The following is a 24373-nucleotide window of genomic DNA, read 5'->3' on the forward strand; positions in this document are numbered from 1 at the left end:
GTTATGATTTTGTGCCGGGAAATGTCGGTGCAATCGTTTAGGTACTGCGACTTCCAGCGAGAACGTCATTGGTAGTCGCCATGGTCACATAACGGCTTACATCAGCCAATGGGAGTGAGGCTCCACCCGCGAAGGAGCCTTGCTGCGGCGCTGACATATTGCGATTGCCACCAAAGTTCGAGATGCACCACGTGAATCTAGTGGACGTGGCTGGCGATGCTGAAACCTCAAACTTCAGCAGATTTACCAGGTCACGCGTGACGTTCTCGTAACAGTTTAAGTCTGAAAAGCGCCTAGCTCTGTCCTGCAACATCGTGCACATTACACATTTAAGAGCTTCTGGCCAAGAAAGTGCCATCGGGTGTTGTTGTGTAATGCTGAGCGTGTCAGCGTCTCAGCACAGATATCCTTTTCAACCCAAGGCTAGGGTTTTTCTGTTGATTGCAGTCAATAATTATATGAGAGTTTAGATTGTTATGTTTACTGTACAGCTCGCTTGTGTACTTTTATTTTTGATCGGAGATCCTTATTTTCAATAAATTGTTTTAAATTCTTATTGCCTCTGAATAGTTAAGTGAATTTAATCCGGAAAATAATGCAAACCATAGTGAAAGTTTGGTATTATTAGAATCAAATAAAATTTTCTAAAAGGCTTTCTTCGGCAATCGAGGCAGCTGCGAAGCCCAGCTGCAAATTTGTATTGGTTCGAACCACAGTCGAGCTTTCCGTGGATACAACTAAAGATTGCACCCGAATGCAGACATCGGCCTTTGATAATGACCGACTGTGTTATGACCGCTTACGATTGGTTACGAACGAGATGCTGCTATCGAGACCGGTAGTAACGAAGTCAACGGGAATCAGAAATCACTTCGCTATATCCGCTATTTCGGTATACCCTTTTCGGTTATAACGAAGCGCAAAAGGGAATGGGAAATCGTGATTGCTTCGCTGTAGCCGCTATTTCGTTATAACCGACTTCGTTATAACCGGTCTCGACATTACTGTACGCATTTTCATAGTAACTGAGAACCGCACGAGTTGAGTGGATTGTGACCCAATGTGGGGTGCAGTCGTGGCAAATATCCGAACAATATGAACCAGCCTCAAGCCCTTCCTGCGCTTGAGGCTGGTGTGGGCGCCGTTTATTTCCGATTTTATTAATTCTGTCTCATGTATGCTTATACAGCGGGAGGCTAGTCAGCCTCAGGGTGTGACTGGTGACTTAGCTGTAGATGAGAAATTTAGCCAGTGCAGTACCATCCGCTATCCCTGTGTCTTTAACGTCCATCACGCCGCACTGATGCACGACGGCACACCGGTACGATTCTCACCCAGATAGGAACGGGCAGGGCTGGGGAATGAGGCAACACCACCTGGAATAATCAAGGCCTGGCAAACATACTCCTCTACGTCAATGAAACATCATCACAGTCGGACGGAGCCAACTTGGCAATTGAAACGGAGCCCAACGCGGAACGTCCTTCAACGTGTTGATTGAACACGAGGCCCAGCCCAACGCTGACGTAGCTTTCACATCCAATGTGTGTCTTTGCTCGATGTAGCCGCGATGAAGTAAAAAAAAAAAGCAGAGCCCTTACACTTGACGTGAAGATGGAGGACAAGCGAACGATGTCTCGGACGACGCCTAGAGGACGACGTCTAGGAAAACCTCAAGAACGACTTCTTGGACGACCTCAAGGACGACCTCGACGACGACGTCTAGGAAGACCTCAAAGACTAAGTTTTGAACGACCTCAAGGACGACTTCTAGGACGACGTTTAGAGAAATTCAGCCTTTTTACTCGGGCGAAAACCAGAGTGGAAAGGTTGGAAAGGTTGCCGCCATCTATGAGCGAAGGCGGCAACCAGACAGCCGGCAAACCGATTGTCCGGTTGCCGTCGTCGCTTATAGATGGCGGTAGCTGACCAGAGTTTTGTGTCAACATTTGTTTGTCCGCGGACATGATACTGGGTAAACTAGCCCTTAACAGCTCCGCTATTAAATACTAGTGCACAGGCTTTGAATATTTTTTGCTCAGGATTCCTGGGTTCTGCAGTTCAAGGTTTCACTCTACGTGCTTCGAGTTACAGCGTGTTAACACGCTATAGGGCACCAATACCCCTTGTGACTTTGGTTACACGTTAGAGAACCCCAAAGAAGATTGATTTTATACTCGATCAGTCGCCGGGACGTGCCAGATGACATATACGTTAGATACATCGACTTTACTTTTTTTTTTTTTTTCAGACGGTAGTCCTGGACGAACCGACGTCTGGAGCAGACCCGGAGTGCAAAGGGGCGTTGTGGGAGTGCGTACTCCGCTTCCACGAGGACAAGACCATGCTGGTGACGACGCACAGCATGGAAGAGGCCGACACCCTGGGAGACCGCATCGCTGTCATGGCCGAGGGAAGGCTACGTTGCTGCGGATCGCCAATGTTTCTCAGAGCGACCTATGGTATGCATACTTACACCTTGTTTAGAAACAAGTCCGTATTTGTTCATACCAGGTGTGGGCACTGCGTGTTCCCAAAGCGAGATTAGCGCATAGCAAAGCATGTGCACATGCGCCGCGCCGCCACCAGCGCCACCGCAGCGTCGTGACGTCACAGCCGCGCGTTGGTGTACATGATTTTTTAATAAATTAGCCGGTTAGTGTTCACGATGGACGCCTTCTAGAGGTGCAGTTTTGCGCCAGAGCAAAAACGAACATCACGTCATCATTTGTTTTTTGTATTTTATTAATACTGTTTATGCGTGTTGCATGAAATACAATAGGTTTCTATGAATCGAAAATAATAGTAATGACGTTTACATGTCCAGTAGAATGGATTAGAGTTTACATAGGTCAAATAAAAAACGTGGTACTTACTAAAACGGTAGCATTATAAGAATGCTTTTTTTGATGGCCGTTATGTTAATCACTGGTGCTTTCTTTTTGTTCTCTTAGTTACTGCCTACCACGGGCTCGTGATACACGTCAAGCAGTTTGCACAACCTTTTCGTTGGGAAGACCATCCGCACTGCATATATTTGATCCTTTTTGAAACTTTTGTCAGTCTTTACAATGTTGCGCTATGCCCAACGATTGGAAGGCAGGGAAGGTAATTCTCCTGCAGAAATTAAGTTATGCTCACTCCCCATTGAACTACAGACCGGTATAATTGACTAGTGTTCCATGTAAATTACTTGAACGTATCATTTACTTTCAAGTTGTTGCCTTTCTTGAGTCCAATTCTTTTTCACTAATTATCAACACGGGTTCGAAAAGATGTTTTCTTGTGAAACACAGCTCGTATCATCCACTAATGACCCGTTTCGTGCTTTTAATGCTAAACTTATAGTTGACGGCTTTTTCTTAAATTTTGACAAGGCTTTCGACTCTGTCTCGCACTACCTACTTGTGTTTAAACTGAGTAAACTTTATATCGATGCTAAACTTTTGGGTTTCGATAAATGATTCTTGTCTAACCGCTCACAATATGTTTCTGTCAATGAGCATTGTTTTTATACTACTCTATGACGCCTGCTGTACCACAGAGATCTGTCCAGGTTCCTCTCTTGATTGCAATCTACATCAACAACCTTCCAACGCAAACTGTGTCGTCCATTAAACTGGTCGTGATTGGCTGTTTACTGTATTACGTAATAACTAACTTCCCTGATTTTGCTATACTACAGTCGAACCTGGACGTAGTTTTCATTAGGTGCGCTGATTCGGTAATGAAGCTTAACGATACTGAATGTAAAAGCATGCGTGTCTTCCGTCTTCTTAAAGGTACCGACCCTGCCATGAACATCCTTAATAATATACCGTTAGCTTCTGTTGCTTTATACAAGTATCTTGGTAGTCCTGGAGCATGCACGTCGACTTCGTACTTAACAATGCTAAGCATACGCTTAGATCTTGGCGCCGCCACTTCCTTTCCGCTAATCTTCCGGTATAACTACAATTACATAGAGCCTTATTCGGGATAAAGCTTGAACATTTTGCTTTCGTTCGAGATTCACGACATGTTAACGTTATTAAACATTACTGAATCAGATCAGAACAAAGCAGTCCGTTTTATGCTTCCTAATTATTCCCGTACTGCTAGCGTTTACTCAAGGAAAACAACCATGGACTTACCTACGTTCGCTTTAAGCAGTACATATCTTCGTATTTGTCTCTTTTTATAAAATCTAATATGCTAACCCAGTTTTCAAATATCAACTGCTTTTCACGCATCCTATGTGTCACCTCGCAATGATCGCCAGAGTAAGGTTGGCACGCCAACATGTCATACAAACATCTATTTTGACTCCTTTATTCCAAGAACATTTAACGATTGCAACTAACTCCCGACCTGATAGTGTGCATCCATGACTCTACATATTTCAAGAAGCTTGCCATCAGTTTCATCTGTACCATCTACTCCTCTCTGTAGAGCCTCCGGGCTTCAAAAGTATAAAAGTAAACAAATAAAAAATATGGTAAAAAAAGCTTTAGAGGAACCCGGCATATGCTGACACCACGTAACTTGTTCTTCTTGCTGTAGGCACGGGATACTGGATAAAAGCATCAGTGAAGAACTTCAGCCAGGCCAAGGCCCTCACTCAGTTGGTGCGAGATCACGTCCCTCGTGCGAGTGTCGAAGCCTATGACCACCAGACACTCAACGTGAACGTGGGAAATCCCGACACGGAGGTCCTGATCCGGCTGCTCAAAAGGCTGGACAAAAACCGCGACTCCCTCCTCCTGGAAACCATCTCGGTGTCCGTGGGGGCCCTCGAAGACGTGCTCAGAAGGTAACCGCCGCCTTGTAGGCTCGCACATAAACGTGTTTCGTTTCCTTTCATTCTCAGGCACGTGGGTTCCATATTTTGTACATGGGACGAACAAATAATAAGATATTTCAACCTGGAATATGCAAGAAAATATACGTGAGACAAAAAAAAAGTGTTACATTAACGCATTCTTTGTGAACCCCTTCCAGCGGCGTGGAGAAACCAAAACGATGTTTTAACGCATAGCACATGCTACGACATTCAAGATGGCTGCGCCCTTGTGGAAAAGGTATATAAGCCGAGCAAGTCCATCAACACGCGTCACTTATGCCTTGACAGAGGAGGCGTGAAACAGTGGGTAGTCTCTGGGCGTATGAGAGGTGGAGGCGCAAAAAGGTGAGAAGGGGTGATCACGTGGGCGATAAAGCAACACCCAGCAGACTTCACTATCTTTGGTGGGTATACTCGCTGACAGGAAGCACAAGGCATTGCTTCTCGCTTTCTGCTCGGCGATTTCTCGTTAGGCCTTCTGATCGGTTAATGAAGCAGTCTTATTGACCGCGGACCGATGATGAGATGCTTGAAACTCTCCCTGCGTTTCAGTAACGATAACAAACACGTTGGCCATATATTTGTCGTTTGTTATAGCTCGTCCGGTAGTAGTTGGTCGTCATAAAAACGTAGCCATTCCTACGACCCGAAGATGACGCAACACCGGTGCTTGTTGTTTCAACGCCTTGACGCCAAAACACCCTCTGCGAAAGGAGCAGGCGAGCATCTGCCATCGTGCCTACCCACTACATATCTTCCCATCAGATCTCGCTGCTGTGATGTTACGCCTATGTAACTAGCCACCATGTCCTTCTCCCAATCAGAGCTCGGTGCTGGGGCGTCGCTGTGCCCACTGCGCGAGAAGCAGGCGAGCTTGCTCGCCGTAAAGTCTTCTTACAGTGGGAATCACCGCTTATTAGCGGCAGCTTTTTGGTATATTTAGTCTGGGTTTTGTGTCTATCCGCTGCTTCGGCATGGTAAAAAAATGGTATTTGATTTTCGCTAGGGCTTGTAACAGGTATTGCACTCGGTGAAAAAACATAAAGGGCAGACCAGATAGCCGCAAAAATTATGTTCCGAAACTCGGGTGAATGTTTGAACAATAGATAGTTCCACACAAAATCTTAAAAAAAACTAAGACATCTGGAAATACACCCTACAGATACTATAAACATGGTTTTAACGGAACCAGTTCAACTTGAGTATTGCTTTTGTAAATCTCTCTGTAAAGAAATAAAAAACAGCGAGAAACACGTTTTCGCGTTTGATTTTTGGCAGAACGTTTTTGTATACATGCTTGACAGTTTATTTTCCCGTCGGCGACGAGGCTTTGCCACTTCTGGCCAATTAAATTCGTTTTCATACTTGGCCCATATTTTGATACTCTTGATTTTGGTGAAACAATCTTCAGACATAGGTGTTCGTTGTTTTTAGAAAGCAGCCTTCTATGACGTATTGTGATGGGGCGCATTCAGTTTTAGATGCTTCTAAATGACATGGTAAAGGCCAGAATCGTCCACGCGAACCGCTTAACCAGGATCCCCTTAAAAAAATGTGGTGCTTTTCTGCTGAAATGCTGTTGAAAAAGTAATCGAACGATATAAAATGTCAACAGCTTTTCATCTGACTTTCTCTAGCTTTTCGGTTTACTTTCTTTTGAATATTGGCCCACTTTTTAGTAAAAGAAGTCAACAGACTTACTTTGAAGAAAGGTAGAAAACGGAGGCGAGCTGGTGAATGATATCTTAAACGAAAGAACAATAAAAAAAAAAAAAAACGACAAGAACAACGAAGTTTGCAACACAGTTTCATATTTATTGAACAACCATCGCTTTATATACATGTCCTAGACCTCTTTCACAATTCCAATGATTTCCTTGCCCACTACACAGAGTACCCTAACTTTCAAACTACACCGACACCCGTACACAAATCTGAATCACAAAAACATAAAAGGAAATGACAAGCTAAGGAACCGCGCAGCGCGTTTGCTTTGTTTTCTTTTTTTTTTTTCTTGTGTAAGGAATGAGTGTACGGTGGGAGGTACTTTCGCAGTAGTGCGCTGTGGTACGCTGTAAGGAATGAGTCTACGGTGTGAGCGTACTTTTGCACTAGTGCGCTGTAGTGCGTGTTAATCAGAAATACGCCTTCTTGAGCTGTAGATATGGTGATTGAAAGCTCAGGCAATATTGTATTGCTCTGTCGCTGACTTTTGTTTTTCTGGGCAGCGAAAAAAAAATTTTTTTTTTTTGCGATTCCAGATTGAAAGAGGTGAATTCTCGTGTACTTATAATCAAATATTAAACTTCCGCCATATTGGGTGGTTTCCGTACCAATAGTTCGCATGACAGATAGGCTCCGGTAGAGTTGGAGTTGTGAATCTAAAATTCTAAAGTATGATCACGTACTGCCAGTTTAGTCCCATCACACAACGTCTTTTATAAAAACCGTTCGCCCTCGTGGATGGCCCAGTTTATTTCTTTAGTGACGAGTCTCGCGACGTCGTTGCAGACAATTTCTTTCCTAGAATCTCGCGGCCGTCCTTTTTTCCTTTGTTACACCGAAATTGAATAGCAACCCATGGATGTACACTTACGTTCCAATAATATCCGAAGACCGAGTTGAATACAGATGCGCCTTGTCCTCAGATAAACGTAAAACCCCTCCAATATGGCGGCTCCGACTGGCATGACGATGGCAGTGAGGAATTTGGCAGATGGCCTATAATAATTTTAAGCACCAATACTAAAATGTTTTTGGCCTGCAGACTATAGCTCATTTCGTGGACTGACTTAGTGATATATCGGGGCAGGGTCGAGCAAGGATCTGACGACCCAGACCGCAGTGACGGAGGCACGCCCGAGTTGCCGGACTGTCCGTGCGCCCTGGTGGACGCGAACAAGGACTGTTCCGGGGGCGTCCGACCACAGTTCAGGCAGCGGGTCGGGGCACTGCTCCTCAAGAGGTTCCACTATGGTCGGAGGGACTTCAAGCTGCCGGTCCTCATGATCTTCCTACCGCTCGCGGTGCGTATTCTTTGGGCTCGGGAAGCAACCCTGAAAGCACCTTTTCCGTTTCGCAAGTTGATCGATCGGCGTCGATGATAACAAGTCAGAGAGGTCAGCCTGCCCTTACAAAAATCTGTAGTTAAATTCTTTTGAATTTCTGTTGAAAAATTTCTGGAATCCTATTGAATTTCTTTTTAAACTCTTTTTAATTTTTTCAGAGTTTATTTTGACATCTTATTGAATTCCTAGTTAAAATTGGCCACTTAAATTTTTTAGAATTCCTTCTTACAAAAATTTTGTTGAATTCCTTTTGACTGAACTTCTGTTGAATTATTTCAACAGAATTTCTGTTGAATTCCTTTTGACTGAACTTCTGTTGAATTATTTCAACAGAATTTCTGTTGAATTCTTTTTGACGGAATTTCTGTTGAATTCCTTTTGACGGAATTTCTGTTGAATTCTTTTTGACAGAACTTCTGTTGAATTCTTTTTGACGGAACTTCTGTTGAAATATTTTAACAAAATTTCTGTTGAATTCTTTTTTAACGTAATTTTTGTTTCGTTCGCAGTATAAACTTATTTTTAATTATTTTATAAATTTTCAAAAAATTCTTAAAAGTATTTTTAGAACTTTTTTTGACATATATTTTGATAATCTGAAACAAACTATTTTAGTTGCAAATTAATTAGGCTTTAGACAGTTGAAAAGCTAGCTGTGCTAGCTAAAGCCATCTTGCTTTGTGCAGCATTGGGGTTGCTAAGGCACTAAACAGTAAATGAAATGATCCAAATGACTTTATTTCACACACTTTCACACGCCCCGCGCCAGCATTGAGGAGAGGCTGTTTGTGAGTGCAGTCAATTGCACATCAAATTCCATGCAGGTGTACCCTGAAAAGAAAGGAATATGCATTACTTAAGACATAACATCAGCTTCATTAGCAGCTTTCAATCTACTTTGCAGTCAAACAAACTGACGGTGACCGATGAACAAATGAGCGCTTGGAACAAGCAGGCGCAATTCTTACCATCTGGCTATAGGTGAAAAAGCCTCGGTTAAATATTGTCCAACCGTTCAACTACAGTCGACACCAATGAGCAAAATCTAACCCCAGATGAGTTTTGACATGCGGAGATAACAGCATCAATGCACAAGATGTCTCTGCTGCCCCTTGAAGAACACAAAGGCAGACTACTAGAGTGAACAATCCATACAAAACTGAAAGAACAAAGAGGAAATAGGGTGCAGTCCGAGGAGAGAAATGCTAAGATAGAGTATACGGCGACCAAGCCGTCTGCTTCTCGCAGAGAGGGTACAGGAGATGTCAACAGTGACGTCACGCCGCCGCGCTGATATGAGGATGCTAACCTGGGGAAACATAGCTCTGTTGTCTGCTGGCAGTAGTAGTGGCTGCCCTGCCTTGGCTGTCCAAGATCCACCTATTCTGTATGAACTAGGACTCGCCCTTAGTAAAATGGGAGAGGAAATAGCTCCAAGGTTACTTTGGTCCAACCAAAGGGGATTGCCCTTTACACGCCCTCGCAGGGGGTTCCAAGATGGGTCTTCGGCACAGCTGTGTCAACAACACCCAAAGTGGGGCAGGCTACGGCAGCTCTCTCCCTCGGTGTGGGTAAGCTGTCCCTATGATTTCATCTGCATATTAGCTTCGTGAATCCCATCACATTAAATGAGTTGTGCAAAGAGAAGCAGCAAACGGCGGAGAACTGGAGGTGTGGTGGCTGGAAACAACATGGCAGTGTGAATATTGCAGCTTGTGTTGCAGGTCGAAGCGAGGCATACACTCAGTCGCCTCTTGTTCAATCATGTTTCTCTATCCGGCTAAGGGACACTCGAAAAAACAGTTAGCCTACTCAATGTGTACATGCAGTGCAAACGTATGAAGAAGCAGCGACAGAGCAGTAGGAGCATTGATCTGCACAGAAAAGTGGCACCGATCAAAGGGTCGAATTGTTTCCAGCCGCCATATCTCCAGTCCCCAGTCTTTTACTGCTTCTCTTTAAGCAACTCATTTGACGTGTGGGGATTCCCGGAGTAATATGCAGCTAAAAACAAAGGAGTGACAACTTACCCGTGCTTAACTTAACCTTTGAGCTATTTCTTCTGTTTGATGAAGGGCGAGTCCTGGTTCATACAGAATTGGTGGACCTCTGACAGCCAAGGCAGAGCAGCCACTGCTACGACCAGCAGACAACAGAGCGATGTTAACCCATGTTAGCATCCTCATATCAGGTGTGGCGTCGTGATGTCACTCCTTGACACCTCTACCCTCTCCGCATAAGCAGACGACTTCCTCGCCGTATAGAGATACAGCTCCTCTACTAATGACAAGCATTTGTAGTAGCGTCCCCTGTGCCAGGGGCTGAAGCTTTGCCGCATCGTACTGGTGCGCCCTGAGTAGTCACTGGCAGTGCGGAAATGTCAGAATCAGTTCAATGAGCTCAGAAATTTGACATACTATTCAAGTTCAATCCCCAATTTCACTGTCAGAAGTTAATAGCACAGTAGAGAGCACTAGCAGGCATTATGAGGTTGCTTCCTCATAGCTGAAGTCATGTTGTGTTGCACAAGATTAAAAGACATGAAGTAACCATTGATATATACATACCATATTTATTTGAACATACAGGGTGAATCAAGGAGACGCCAGGCTCTTAAAATCGACCGCAAAATTCGGTTCCTTAACCTATCGCGCTACGACTTTGTTCGGCATTGCCCACAGATGGTGCATTTTTTTTTGTGTGAAATTTGCAAAGAGCGAACTTATCTGAGGAAAGAGTAAAGAAAGAAAAAGGCTTAGCTCCTATGGAAACGCAGCGACGCCACCGGTCTTCAAACAACACGGCACTGTTTCGCACGGGAGACAAGAGATGGCACAAGCGGTCGCGACGCCAACTGCCGCCAACGAACGAGCATACGACGCCGAGAGCCGGCGTCTTTAGCAGACAAGGAACTGCAGTTCCTTGTTGTTAACGCGCCTGTTTTTGTGACTGTCGCCGCCTGCGGAACGGGCGCCGCTTTTGAGTCGAAAAGATTGTCTGCTAAAGACGACAGCTCTCGGCGCCGTATGCTCGTTTGTTGCGCCATCTCTTGGCTCCCGTGTAAAACGGCGCCGTGTTGTTTGAAGACCGGTGGCGTTCCTGAGTTTCCAAAGGAGCTAAGCCTTTTTCTTTCTTTACTTTTTCCTCAGGTAAGTTCGTTCTTTGCAAATTTTACAAAAAAAATGCACCATCTGTGGGCAATGCTGCACAAAGTTGTAGCATGATAGGTTAATAAACCGAATTTTGCGGTCGATTTAAAGGGCCTGGCGTCTCCTTAAATCACCCTGTAGGTAGACTTTCTTTTTCCGGGAAATGCTACCCAAAAATATGGGTAGACTTATAATCAAGATCCAGAGCGGCTCGACTAGGTGCCTTGGGAGTGTCAATGCGATGCAGAGTAGTGCCACCTCTCCGCTAGGAAGAGAGGTCACATACAAAACTATCTGCTGCCGCACCGTTTCATTCATTTGTTTTGCTTCCTTCTTCGGCAGGTGGCGCTATTTCTCAGCGGCGTTTTGCATTTGCTGTCGAGTTACGACGACGCTGGACTGGATGAGTTAGACTGTAGACATTGAGCTTCGCGTGATACTGTTTGCTGAGGGTTTGACAACAGTAAGAAGCTGATTAGAGCATGGCAGAACCAGTGGGACGCCATTTTACCTATTGCGAACCCCGACCCAAACACACCAGCGAACCATTGAAGGAAGAGTAATTTTCTGAATGTTCCGATTATGATGGAGCTTATGGCACAGAGTATTGAGATTTAGCCGAGCATGCGGCTAATAATGGTGTGCTGTGTTCAATGTTTCCTCTGCTCTTCTCTTAAAAGTTTGTTTGTTATTTGCTATTCTTGTCAAATTCAATTTTTAGGAGCTTGCCCTTTATTCATGCTGGACTTATTTTCGAGTAAATACGGTACATATACTAGCAGGTTAGCGGACAATCCTCACAAAATAAAAATTCACGACAAGATGGAAACAGAACATACCTAGTATGGCCTTTACGATGGTCGGGTCCAGGGCTTCTTTTGCATCAATGTCCTTGTGCGCATTACTTCTACGCCCATGGAGGGACTTTTCCTTCCATGAGTCATTTGGAAAAAGTACCTTTACAAGGCTTCGAGCGAATTTACAGCCAGAAGACTTGGCGGCCTTGCGGAGCACTTGTAGCGTCGACGACTCCACCAGTACACCACATCCGATGTCGGTCTGGTGAAGAAGAGAGAAAGGAAATTATTAAAGTAACACATCAGCCTAGGATGACAAAGGTGCGCAAGCTTTTCACGCACATGACCCATAAAAATTTCTGAATGCCATCCGACATACTTTATAGTGTCAACAAATGTCGACGCTTCATTCGTCTATTTCATTTCGGACACTGTCTTGCGTGTTTTCTACTATATTCATTTTTTGGAAAACGGCTAAGGTCAGCAGAACAGACTCTACTGACCCGCATAAATAAACTACACACTGCAGAAAGCTGAAAGCCTGTGTGAATGTCACGCTAGTGCTGGTGATAGATTGCGAAAGGTTAAAGCAGCACACTACCTGGAACAAGTTAAAAAAAAAGAGACAAGGCTTTCAGTTACATTTGAATATTTGGAAACTAGCAGAAGGGCATTGTGGGCTTTGCCCTTTACGACATTAGAAAATAAGATATATTAGAGTACAAACAATCTTTAAGAAAATAGGTTATTAGAGTCAATGATTAATACTAGATCGCCGAAAGACAATATGCCTATATTAAGTCCTCTAGTTTTCACAACTTATTGAATCGATCACACGATTCCTTTGGAAGCTTCTTAAAATTATTCTGAATTAACCATGTTGAGTTACAAAAGCCAGCCATTGCGAACCGTAATGTGCAAACATGGCTTGTATCTGTCGCAAATTCTCTATTTTGTAAGCTACCGCAAAAGTCACGCTGGACTCTGCGACTATACTCAGTGTCATGAAGCGTCAAGATTTTCCGGACCTTTATTCATGCACTCAAAACGCGGTTTTCTTTTTGTGAACAAGCTAGTGATATAAGCTTCTTCCCAACCCCACACGTTACCTGTGGAATTGGCCAGTAAAATGCGCAGTAGTGCAAGCAAATTTAAGCTAGCGCAAGAGCGACGCAGCATAACATGGAGCGGAGATATTTGCTACACAGCCACCGTTTGTTTTGACGGACGGGCGTATAGTTCAATCTCCTCACCAATAGGTTGTAACTTGGGACCCTTTCTGTTGTAGCCTTTACTGTATTAGTTCTACAAACAGGAAAGGAGCATTGGCCAGGAGACGAGCGTAGCTTCCGCTGCATAAATGGCAGGCTTTCGACACCACCATGTAAGACAGAAGTGTGTTGTGTGTAAGCCACATATTGCCACGCGCAGGGCTGAGAAAGCAACGCTCGGTCACGGACCTCCAGAAAGTTCCCGTTTATTCATGTACCGCTTCTAGCTTCTATCATTTATTCCTGCTTTTGTTTTGTTTCACACTGCATCGGGGCGATGCACTTTTAAAGGGGGGAGTAATGCCGCGCGCAGGGCTGAGAAAGCAACGCTCGGTCACGGACCTCCAGAAAGTTCCCGTTTATTCATGTACCGCTTCTAGCTTCTATCATTTATTCCTGCTTTTGTTTTCTAGAAAGTGCGTGTTCATTCTCGCCCCGATCACGCGACGCTCGAGCCCCTTTCGCCGAATCTTCGAGATAGCGACGCACTCTAGATAAGAGGCCGCCCGCGACCTTGTCGAGTCAGTCTCGCCCCAGCGCTCGATTCTGCTGACACGCCGACTTCGACGCCCGCGACGCTCTGCTTTCTTCTGTTTCCTTCTTTATTTTTGGCACAAGTTCGCCACATTAAACGTTTATTTATTTCTGTTTATTTCTTGTTTATTGGTCACGACTCACCACCCGTGACAATATAAGCACAATTGCACCGGCTCCAATTGCAGGGGAATTTTTGTTCGGTGGAGCCCTTTACATCAACAAGACAACTATGAAGATGGAACAAACAGGATATCCTGGCATGAAGAATGTAGCAATGCAGTAATTAACACTCATACTGCAAAGTTACGAGAGACTAAAGCTTACCATGGCTGCCGGTACTAGAGCTGCTGCAGCTGCCTGACCAGCTTGCCGCACCTGGTCGGCTTCTTGTGCCCGTAGCATGCGATGAAGCCGCTTTACCATCCCCGTGGCATCTGAAATGATATCAGACATGACTGGAATAGGACATTCTTTAGTTCATAAATCCTAGACATAATGCACCAATCTTATGGGCCGTGGTGCAGGATTTTGTTACGCGGGTAATGTTTGCAAGAAACACATTTTTTTCACTTCCCTGTCACCTTTATGATGCCTTCATGTGCAGCAGACTTTGCATGTCTATCCGCATCACATTGTGAATACACTGCAAGACTGTGGAAGTAATATGTATACAGTGTGCAAGTGTACCAAAATGTGTCCTCTGGCACACATAAGAATGTCATGAGCACAGAAAAAAAAATAAATAAACGTCAATCAGCAAGCAACATAAAGGATGTGCAGGGAACCCCCGTGATGAAGAGCCAGAAAAGATTTGCTTGCCGTCATAAATAGAGACGGTAGGGAGTGCAAGGGGGTAACTAACAGCATTTCAGCACATTGGGTGTAACGCACAAGGTACAGAAAGAGCTAACCCGTATACAATGTGTGGTATCCTTTACTCCTGGGATTGTGAAGCTCTCAAAACCTTATAAAGATCTAAGAAGAATAAGGTACTCAGAGCACAACTTGTTAAAGTATATGTTATCCTCATTTGTTAAAGTGCAATTATTATCACCACTGCATCTTATTTTAAAGAAACAGTAGCAACACTTCAATTACACGAGACCGTGCAATTGAATTTTCCCAGAGGACTACATTCCAAAGCATTCCCTAGAGCTAAAATTTGAGCTCTCTGTACAGCTAACCCAATACACCAACAAAGCAAAAAGAAAAAAAAAAGCATAAAAGCCCTAGACAGCCAGTGGTCTAGGGCTGGCCAGAAGGTGACAGACGTGTTGATCGTTTTCAGGAGTATTTTACAGTGAGTAAGTACCCCATAGCCTGTCGTTAGTGAAAGGGGAATTTCCACATCCTCCACCTTCCTGGTTTTGTCATGCTCCAGACACTAGGCCTAGAAAAGAAGGCCAAGCCGGGCCTTGGTTGTCCTACAGCCAAGGAAAGCGAACGAGTGAGATCTTGGTCATGCAACCACTCAAAATGAACTTTGATGTGCACAAAGAGCACATTCAAAGCGGTGACGAATGCCCGTGTAAAGTAATTGGTCAATGTTGTTTATACAGCGTAAGTTTAGTCTGCCTGGGTTTGGCAACATTGTTGAACACTGTAAATGAGCAATTTAGCCAGTGCGGTACAACTGCTAGCCTAGGGTCTTTAACATGCATCACGCAGTACTGATTACACGAACGCGTGCCGGTACGATGCTCATCCAGATCCAAACAGGCAGGAGTGGGGATCGAACCCAGGATCCCTGGGTTCTGCATCACGAGCTTTTGCTCCACATGCTCCAAACTGAGATGCACTAGCCCTCTCAGCCACTGTTCCCCTGAATGCCTGTGGAGAGCGCATACAACTCGGATGAAGGACAAATCTAATGTCATCAGAAGCACTTCATGTTCAGTTGCAAAGCTTCTACTCTGTAGCTGAGCCAGACAATTTGCGGCATGATTCACGCACAGGTAGTCAATCACTAAAAAAATTCAAGCATACGAAAAAATTACTTTTTTTCGTATGCTTGATTTTTTTGAGTGACTGGTATGTGAATCATGTTTTACCAACTAGCTTAACCTGCAGTATTAACTAATTTATGTTTGTGTAGGCGTTGTAGAAACTAATTTGTGGTGCGCACCGTCAGGGCAATGTGAGCCCTAAAAGCGGTTGGCTAAGCACTGAGTGTGACTAGGCTCTGCCAGGCTCCACCAGATAGCCACATGAGACACTTCCGCAGATAGCCACACGAGACACTTTCGTTACTTTGAGGCTCGTCAAAGGCTCATTCCATAAATTCTGCGGCTCGTGCAACAACTGAGCACGAAGCTCTAGTGACGTTAGAGGGCTCCCATCGCTCGCCGCTCGCACCAGGCCACCATATTGCAGTCACTGAATCCAGTGCCAAGAGAAGGATCTGAAGCGGACCTAGGGATTTTAGTGCCCCGAGAACTTTCAGTGGCTATAATTAGATAAAAGAAAATAAAAATGAAAGACAGTTATGCTTCTCTGTAATGCGAAATTAGAGCGAGCTTTTGGGGTCTTTTGATTTTGCAATATACCATGGCAAAGGATTCGAGAGAGAAATATATATGTTTACAAATATAGACCACTCTTTTTGAGGGTGGACAAGAGAGGAGGTTGAGGGTACGGTGGGGGCGTTATTTGGTGGCGGTAGTGATGCCAACACCGACACCGCTATATGCAAGAATGGGCACCTAGGAGCTGTGCTATAAAAAATTAAGGAACTGGGTGTTTGGTGCAGAGATAGTGTGTATCAGTCGTAGTATGCTACAGTGCTCCCTACGTTTGCTCAGCTGGATTAGCACAGACATAGTGAGCACCAAAGATGCTGTGTGTGGCCCGTTGTCTGCTACTGGAGCTTACTGCACCTGTGCTAAGGTCCCCTCAACCCAGCAAGCATAATGGCATGCAATGCCTTGTGTCAGTGTTCCCCTTCCCCTCAACAGTGGACAGCACTGTACAGAGCGGCCCACTTTTGGAGGGAATACACGACAGCATGGCTGACACTCCACGCCATGATGGTTGCTGAGGCGAGGGGCAGCCTGGTGCAGGCACAACAAGCTCCAGTAGCAGGCAACAGGCCGCACGCAGCGCCCCCGGCACTCACTGCGTCTGCGCTGAGCAGCTGTGGGGTCTGGCAGCCGGCGCTGCACGGAGTGCTGGCCACACGCTGGCTACTTGTTTGCATGTTCCTCTAACAGAGGTTCGTACTATACATACCAATCACTGCTTCAAGCTCTCGGACAGCAAGCTGAAGTCTCTCGTTTTCCACCCGGAGGGCAGCATTTTCCTCCTCGAGGGTTGCGTTTCCCTTCTTGAGGGCAGCGTTGTCTGCCTGGAGCTCCTCCATCTGCACAGTGGCGACGATGCTATTTCTTTGGATTTGCATACCTTATTCTAAAACTACCTGCCATGGTGCCTGAATACCATTTCTGACTGGTGTGTTTACTGTCCTACATTGCCTGCGCATCAAGTGGTCCCGAAGTTGCAACAAATCATGTCACGAAAGACTGCAGGACATTTAGTTGGACATTTCGGCTGTGGCGGTTGGTTTAAGAGATGCTGGTGAGAAAGCGAGCAGACGCCATTATTGCTGCTGCTGCAGTATCTCAACTTGTGAGTGCTGTGGGGTCCACTGACTGCAGAGATAGCTACAGTAGAACAAGCACCTGCCAGCACCACCTCTGCTACTGCAACACCGCCAGGATTGCGGCTGGCTAATAATGCGCCATTGATAATGTCATTAAGAGGAAAACAGGAGACCACAAATAAGAATGTGGAAAACACACCAGTTGGAGACGTGCTCAGAAGCAATATTGACACCAAAAGCTGCACTAATGAAGGATTACTCAGATGCAAATAAACAGTGTAAATGGCAGTAAAGGTTTACGAGGATGGTCGCCAACTGCTTACAGGGAATTCAGATATTTTCTAAAACCACCCTGTCGCAACTTCTTATTTAGTTGCACAACATAAGAAAGCAGGGCAATGCCCCAATAGAATGGAACTCACAGGCGTCCGCTGGGACGATGCAGTGTCGGCCTGGTCAGCAAGCCGAGTCCTCTTTTTTTCAAGAGAACTGTGCTGCCCTACAGGGTAAAAAGGATGACTGAAATTAATCTTGCACCAATTTGGCATGTAAAATGATTACTGCAAGCGACTTTGTTTTCATGGGCTCAATTTTTGGTGAATCTGGCAAACTGCCGGATCCAGGAATATTTATTGAGCACAAAATTCCACAAATGAGAATGATATGCAATGTATTGGTATCTAAAGGGCGACATATTCCCATCTCCCATTTGTTGCAATATTGCTCAAGTCATGAAATTGGCAAAAAGTAGGTCCTCACGAAACTTTAGTCGTTTAGAGTATGTATACACAAAGACATATCAGTGACCAAAATGCGAACAGTCTCCTGTTTTCAGCACAATTTTATGCTTACTGTAAAGGAGTTGCCTGCACTGCTACAAATGTCTTCCTTTTGTCATTATCCCCAGTTAATAAAGTGGCGGGAAATGGTTCCACCACGAAGCGAGCTTTCACATATCTACTACACATGCTCTACAGGGAACTAACCCCATCCTTGAGGGGCTAGGACATCCCAGTGCGCTGTTGGTTCAATATTGGGCAGTTTGACAAATGGTGAATTTGTACTTTGTACCAACACCCGAAGGCAGAAATTTAATCGGCCATCCTGTAGATTCCAATTTAAAAAGCTGGGAGTGCAGATAAAAGCTCCGCTTCCACACCGATTGCAAAACGGGTCGGTTCCAATAGCCCAGCTCCCAAAGCACAACCACGCTTGACTCGCTGCATGCGACAGTTTTACTGCTCCAGTTGTCATTCTGCTGCTAGAGCTTGTATGGCCGGTGACTGTAGTCATGGCTAAAAGAAATAGGAACGTACAGAGTGCCTGCTGTCTGGAACCTCCAGGACCTTCTAGCAGCATTTCTAGCAGCTTCAGCAAGACAATCGGTGCTTTGTGCCATGTTATGAACCCCGCCTCTGGTTTAATCTGGGCAATGCTACATTTACCTCCTTGGTAGATGGTGAGACTCCATAATTTTTGTTCCTCATAAACAAAAGCAACCATGTTTCTAATGATTGTGTGGGAAAAGAAGCACAAAATACTATTGTAATTCGCAGTACAATGTGCCCTATGCTAGCATGTGGTCGCTGTATTAAGATCTGACTGCATAACTGAAGATAGTGTTATTTTGATTCGTACCATGCAAGCTGCAGTACCAGCGGATTAATACATGATGATGCCCCTTTCTAGATGGAATTAGGATGAAGTCAATCGAGTGACCTGGCAAAATTTAACAATAAAATTTGCAGCTCTAACAGCAGCAGATGTCGCTTCAAACAAACAACAAACTTGTCGCTTCAAACTAACAATGGCCTCCAATATGAGGGTGGACAAGCTAGCTTCTTTTATATCTATTACAAGCTTGTACAAGTCACGACAACAGAAATAAAGGCCATGAGTTTCTTTTCTCTGCGCATGCGCACTTTCTCGCCTTCATTCCCATTGGCGCGACTCACGCTCAGGTAATGGCAATCAAAGATTGTAGCCTGTTCACCCTCATATTAAAATAGATTGTAAAGGTAGAACCTTCGGTAGTTCAGTTGCAGCTCCCTTGTCCCTATTTATTTTTACCATGACTGTATCTCTACTTGTTCAAGTTTTACGCGTAGGCTTTTAACAACTATACATGGCTTGCACGTGACGTCAATCCACCCCTCCTTTCTGGTGGTGAAATGTGCCTCGTTAGCGCAGAGGAAGCTATGCTCTCATGCACCCTCCCTCCCTTCCCTTCCCTTCCCCCCCCCCCCCCCCCCCTGAGTACCCCAAGGCCCTCCTTTCTGATGGCAAGATTAACACGGTAGAGGCTATGCTCTCACGAGCCCTTTTCCTCATTGTGTCTGGCCAACTGATGTACATGCAAGCCATGTATAGAAAGGACTGACAGTCAAAATTTAAAAGAATCAAAACATCACAACAAAAAGGTAAAACATATATCATGACTAAACAAAAGACAAAGGATAGCTCACTTTGTAAAACAAAAGTTTTCCTTCGTCCGTTTTTTTATATTTCCCCATCTCAGGGTCTACAAGGTGTCGATTCATTACCAGCTCGTCTGCAACCTATCAATGCTAACCAAGATTAAGTTTAAAATCTATATACCCTTATGAAGCAGAGTCACTGATCTCTATGACAATTGCTGGATTGTGCTTCCCGCTCCCGCGAGTGAAGCCACCGAACGGCCATCTTGCTCGTAGACAAATTGTGTTGCAGAAGCTGGCGGCAGCGTGCTGAAGACACGTCTACTTGTTCATCATGTTTGGCCGAAGAAGGTTTTTAAGACCCTGCGTATGCATTGAGACTTGCCGTTGAGAACATGTGAAAAATTTTACGAAAGCGCAGTGCCGCAGGAAAACGGCAGAACTTGTAGAAAGCATGTTTCACCGGCTTTGTGGCAAGATCAAAGCTTCCTTGGCACGCTGAAACACTGCATCTCTGTGCCTTTACACGCTTGGATACCAATCAAGAATCAGTGCCGTGGCAAAGTTCTGAAAATGCGTCGCACGTAACTGTCTTTGTATCATATATCAGCCATAGAGTTCTTGATCGTCCAGCTGTTCCGGCAATTTGTTATCAATAAAGGGGGGAAAACAATCTGTATGGCTGCTCTTATGCACTATTAACCATGGCTATGTTCCAAATCTACTCTAATGGATCACATGGCGGCACAAATAGAGCAATGCTGTGGAGCAAGAATGGTTTTCGATGGCAAAAGTACAAGACGACGAGACTGAAAATCTTTGAGGCTAGGTAATCGGTTAACCAATCACATTTAGGTGAGCCGTGCTCAAAGTTGATGTCCCAAGCAATTGTTGATAATGAGCCCCAGACGACTGATGAGGAGCTGTGTGCGCGGTATTCTGTAAACCGCCTAACGACTTAAAAAAAGACGTACCATACCCCCCCTCCCCCCCTTTTCCGTCGCCACTGGACACTGGATCAAGCTCATTTCTCGACCGCGAGTGCCGTAAGCTAGAAATACAGTTGCCAGAGTAAAGTAAAACGCTGCTTCCAAGGCACATACAGCTCCACGCACATTGAACTCCCAAAACACATCCACACGGCGTCGATTCTTGATTGGTATCCAAGCGAGCGAAGGCACAGAGACGCAGCACTTCTGCGTGCAAAGGAAGCTTTGATGATGCTGCGAGACCGGCAAAACTTGCTTTCGACGAGTTGAGCCTTTTTCCTGCGGCACTGCACTTTCGTAAATATTTCCACGTGTCCTGAACTGCAAGTCTCAACGCTTACACAGGGCCTTAAAAAGTTCTTCGGCGAATGACGACGAACGAGCAGAAAACGTGTCTTTAGCACGCTCCCGCCAGCCTCTGCAACGCTAGCAAAACCGCAATTTGCCTATGAGCAAGATGGTGGTCCGGTGGCTTCACTCGCGCTGCAGCGACCAAGTGGGGCAGAGGCGTATATGCAGAGAGTTTGGCCATTCGTTGAGAAGTGTAAAAGACAAAACGAGGAGGTGCCATTGGCCGAAAGAGGGCTGGGCGTGTTCCAGGACGTCTTCACAAAGTCGATTGTGGCCAACCAGAAGTCAGAAAAAAACCCTGGCGGTGGTAGCAAGAAACTAACTTAATAAGTGCATCGGAGTAACTCTTGGCGACGAAAATATGGCGCATGAGGTGTTTCAATTACGGTCTTCGAAAATTATGGTGGAAGAGCGTGACTAGCGGAACGATTGACATAATCCGTACGTCAGGCGCCGAGGGCCGGGAATCTGCCATCCGAGTGGTCACACTGTCTGAGCAAAACAGAGTTGAGCGGCACATTCATTTCTTACATCTTTCTGAATGATCATGATCGAAACATCACGTGCACCCTATTTTCAACCATGAAGAGTTACTAAATTTCACTCTTACGCGCTTATTAAAACTATATACGAACCTTTGATTAAACAGTTTCTCGCTAGCCAGCCAGGGGATTCTTTTAGGCTTCTGGTTGGCCAAGAGAGCATGTCAAGCCCACTTTCTACATCTGGCACACGCCCTGACTCCCCGCGCCTCCCATTGACGAAACTCTCTATACAGGGCTCTGAAGCGGGGAAGCGCGATCCAGCAATTGTCATAGAGATCACTGGGCAGCATGCACAAAGGGCTTATACCAAGTCATCCAGATTAGGGTACAGAAACACCACATGACTTTGTAGAAGGAAGGTCAGCGGAGCCCAGAATAGCCACGCACCGAAACCTGCGGCGCCAGAAAGACAGCGTACCTAAACGTCCGGTTCCCGTCACTTGTATGATTTGAAAGCAGGAAATGACAACGCGACCTTGGAGAAATGTTATTGATGGCGAGGGACAACCCTTGTCGAACTTTCTTGCCGCGGACTTCGAAACGAAGGTTCTCCGAGCAATGGTGTTCGTGTCATTCAACACCGGCGACAGATAATTCAGTTTTGGGATAAAATAACATTAGGCGGTGCACAAAATATTAGAGACATTAGCGACGTCAGAGGAAAACCACGTGCATGTTCATTCACTTACCTGCTTCAATCAACATCGCCTCTGCAGGCGGCTCTTCCGCGCTCCATCTCACCAAGACAACAGAACCCCGCAGGTCCTTGATGGCGCTGGGCTCCGCCATCAGACGTAGCCCTAGCTCTGTGTCCACAAGGACACGTGTAGGGTACACATCCCATTTCTCCTCCGACAGCCATCGGACTAAAATATGTGACATGTTCTCTCCAAGCCTGCACGCCTGCACTACGAGACGACGAGACTACGAACAACGTGTTGACTTGAAAACAGAACACATTGTTGCCAGCAGAGGCATAGACATTCGCTGTTTTACACGATGGGGAATTACATTTACATAAATGTTTCGGTTTATTAAAATAAGTTTTACATTATTAAGCATGAAAGAATTGTAAGTAATTAAATATGTCGAACTATAAAGTTTACCAATTATTGTGCAAGCCAGTGAGTAGGTAGTTTATATCCAATCCAGTCCCTGACCGCTATTGCGTGCGCTTCGATCCGGTTCGGTCGGTTTAGTGGTTCACGGCGGTTTGGTGTTCGTGTGGGATACCGCTCGATAATCGGGTTTGATCGTTTTGACTATAGCGTAGTGGCGTAGTGTTGGTACATCACTGTCACATCCCTATCTTCTGTTTTTGATCGTGGACGCCTCTGTATGAGGTTGAGCGCAGCATGGGGAAAAGACGGCCGTATAAGCAGTACCTGTGTGACCCTTCTTCCGAAGTGCCGACCCGCACGAAGCATCGACTTCGAAAAGAAGCAGAAAAAAGAAAACGGGAAGCGCTTGTGCTCACATCCAGTGACAGCGAACTCTCCGACTCGGAGCTGAGTCCTGGCATTCCACAAGTGGACAGTCCCGGGAGCGCATCGATGACCGTTCTGGACGAAGAAAATGCAAGTGTAGCCTCAACGTCTGGTCAAAGAAGCGTAGCAAATGAACGTTTCACGGAAGATCCGGTGTCGGAGTCGCCCTCGTCCGAAGGCGAAGACGACCCCCCGAGTTCAGAAGAGGCAGGGGCCAAAAGGGAAACGGTAATATACCTCGCTTTTCACATTGAGTAGAGCTGTACGCATTACGTCGTGCACCCCGGCTGGAAAGTGCTATACGGACTACCCGAAACTCGTATAACAAGAATGGTTACAACAAACTATCGACGCGGTGGCGTGGCTTAGTGGTAAGGCGTCTGTTTTGTAAGCAGCGGTGCCCTATTCGATGGGGTTCGAACCCCTGTGTAAACTTCCTCTTTTTTGTTTTTCTTTTCTTCTAGGACGTTTATGTTTGTTAAGCAATTGGCAATATTTACGACATTTCTTTTTTACAATTAACACTGAAAAAAAAAAAAAAAGGAAACGTTGAGGAAATTTTGCTGAATTAAATGGTATGGGACTCCCTTTCGGGAGGTACGATCGGGGACAGTGGGGCTCGGGTTGCTGGCTGAACGCCGCGCAGTGTCGTGTATGGGGGGAAGGGGCATGTGGGTTAATAGTTTTGTAATTAGCAGCCGCACACTCGCCGCCAAGCGGCGTGAACACAGGCAGGGGGCTGCCGTAACACGTCTCCCGTTGATACACGCGCCGCCTGGAAAGAGTGACCCAAATGGCGTGAGCTCTTCGCGTAGTGAGTATAACCATTTCTGGTCGAGGTGCACTATGTAGTGCGTATAGCTTTACTCTTTTCACGTTGGGTAATGCTATACGAACTATGTCGTGCAGCCTTAACTCTGTGTACAGAAATCTTGATGTGAAATGTAGCCATGCTTCAGGTCTCAAACCATAACATGAGGGGCAAAACCTGGAATTTGGATTTAAAAATGCAGGAAATGTAGGCGGGACACTACAATCCCTACAACACTACTCATAAGGCTATATCTCGAATGGACGGCCGTATTTTTGGAAAAAGAGGTCGCGATTGAGCGAGGCCGATAAACTGCGTGACATCAAGATATCTCGTTTCCTCCTCTCTTCGCTTCGCCCCCTCAAGGCGGCGAGGCGAAGAAGACGCGAGGCCGTTCCGTCTCCTTCTCGTAGAAACGAGACGTAAACATATCTGTCAAGTGCACCTCCTTTTTTCTTAAAAAATACAGTCATCCATTTGAGATATCGCTGAATGAGTGATGTTTTGGTGTTTGTAGCATCCTGTTGCACG

The 24373-nt window shown here is 45.5% G+C and overlaps 2 protein-coding genes across 2 annotated transcripts in view; one reads left to right on the forward strand and one right to left on the reverse strand.

The window, feature by feature from the left end:
• LOC8040344 (retinal-specific phospholipid-transporting ATPase ABCA4) overlaps positions 1 to 24373 on the forward strand; it is a 223262-nt gene that overhangs the window by 53284 nt on the left and 145605 nt on the right. Inside the window, exons 6-8 of the mRNA XM_029977824.3 lie at positions 2252 to 2462; positions 4543 to 4792; positions 7635 to 7848. Of these exons, the coding sequence (XP_029833684.3) occupies positions 2252 to 2462; positions 4543 to 4792; positions 7635 to 7848 (675 nt within the window). The remainder of the gene's footprint in view (positions 1 to 2251; positions 2463 to 4542; positions 4793 to 7634; positions 7849 to 24373) is intronic.
• On the reverse strand, positions 8608 to 22502 carry LOC120847941. Its single transcript, XM_040219882.3, has 6 exons — positions 22234 to 22502; positions 17665 to 17741; positions 16873 to 17002; positions 13969 to 14078; positions 11879 to 12098; positions 8608 to 8721 (listed from the first exon to the last, which is right to left on the reverse strand). The coding sequence occupies exons 1-6, from the start codon at positions 22424 to 22426 to the stop codon at positions 8642 to 8644; spliced, it is 810 nt and encodes a 269-aa protein (XP_040075816.1). The 5' UTR covers positions 22427 to 22502; the 3' UTR covers positions 8608 to 8641.

Source organism: Ixodes scapularis, unplaced genomic scaffold, assembly GCF_016920785.2.
Source record: "Ixodes scapularis isolate PalLabHiFi unplaced genomic scaffold, ASM1692078v2 PGA_scaffold7__128_contigs__length_106722199, whole genome shotgun sequence".
Classification (NCBI taxonomy): Eukaryota; Metazoa; Arthropoda; class Arachnida; order Ixodida; family Ixodidae; genus Ixodes; species Ixodes scapularis.

Excerpts from the sequence above, each read along its gene's own strand:
- LOC120847941 (XM_040219882.3), bottom strand. The coding sequence starts at position 22,426 with ATGTCACATATTTTAGTCCGATGGCTGTCGGAGGAGAAATGGGATGTG. Across the intron at positions 17,003-17,664 it reads CATCGTCCCAGCGGACGCCT|ATGGAGGAGCTCCAGGCAGA; the intron begins GTGAGTTCCATT and ends GCCACTGTGCAG. Across the intron at positions 14,079-16,872 it reads AGAGCTTGAAGCAGTGATTG|ATGCCACGGGGATGGTAAAG; the intron begins GTATGTATAGTA and ends ATATCATTTCAG.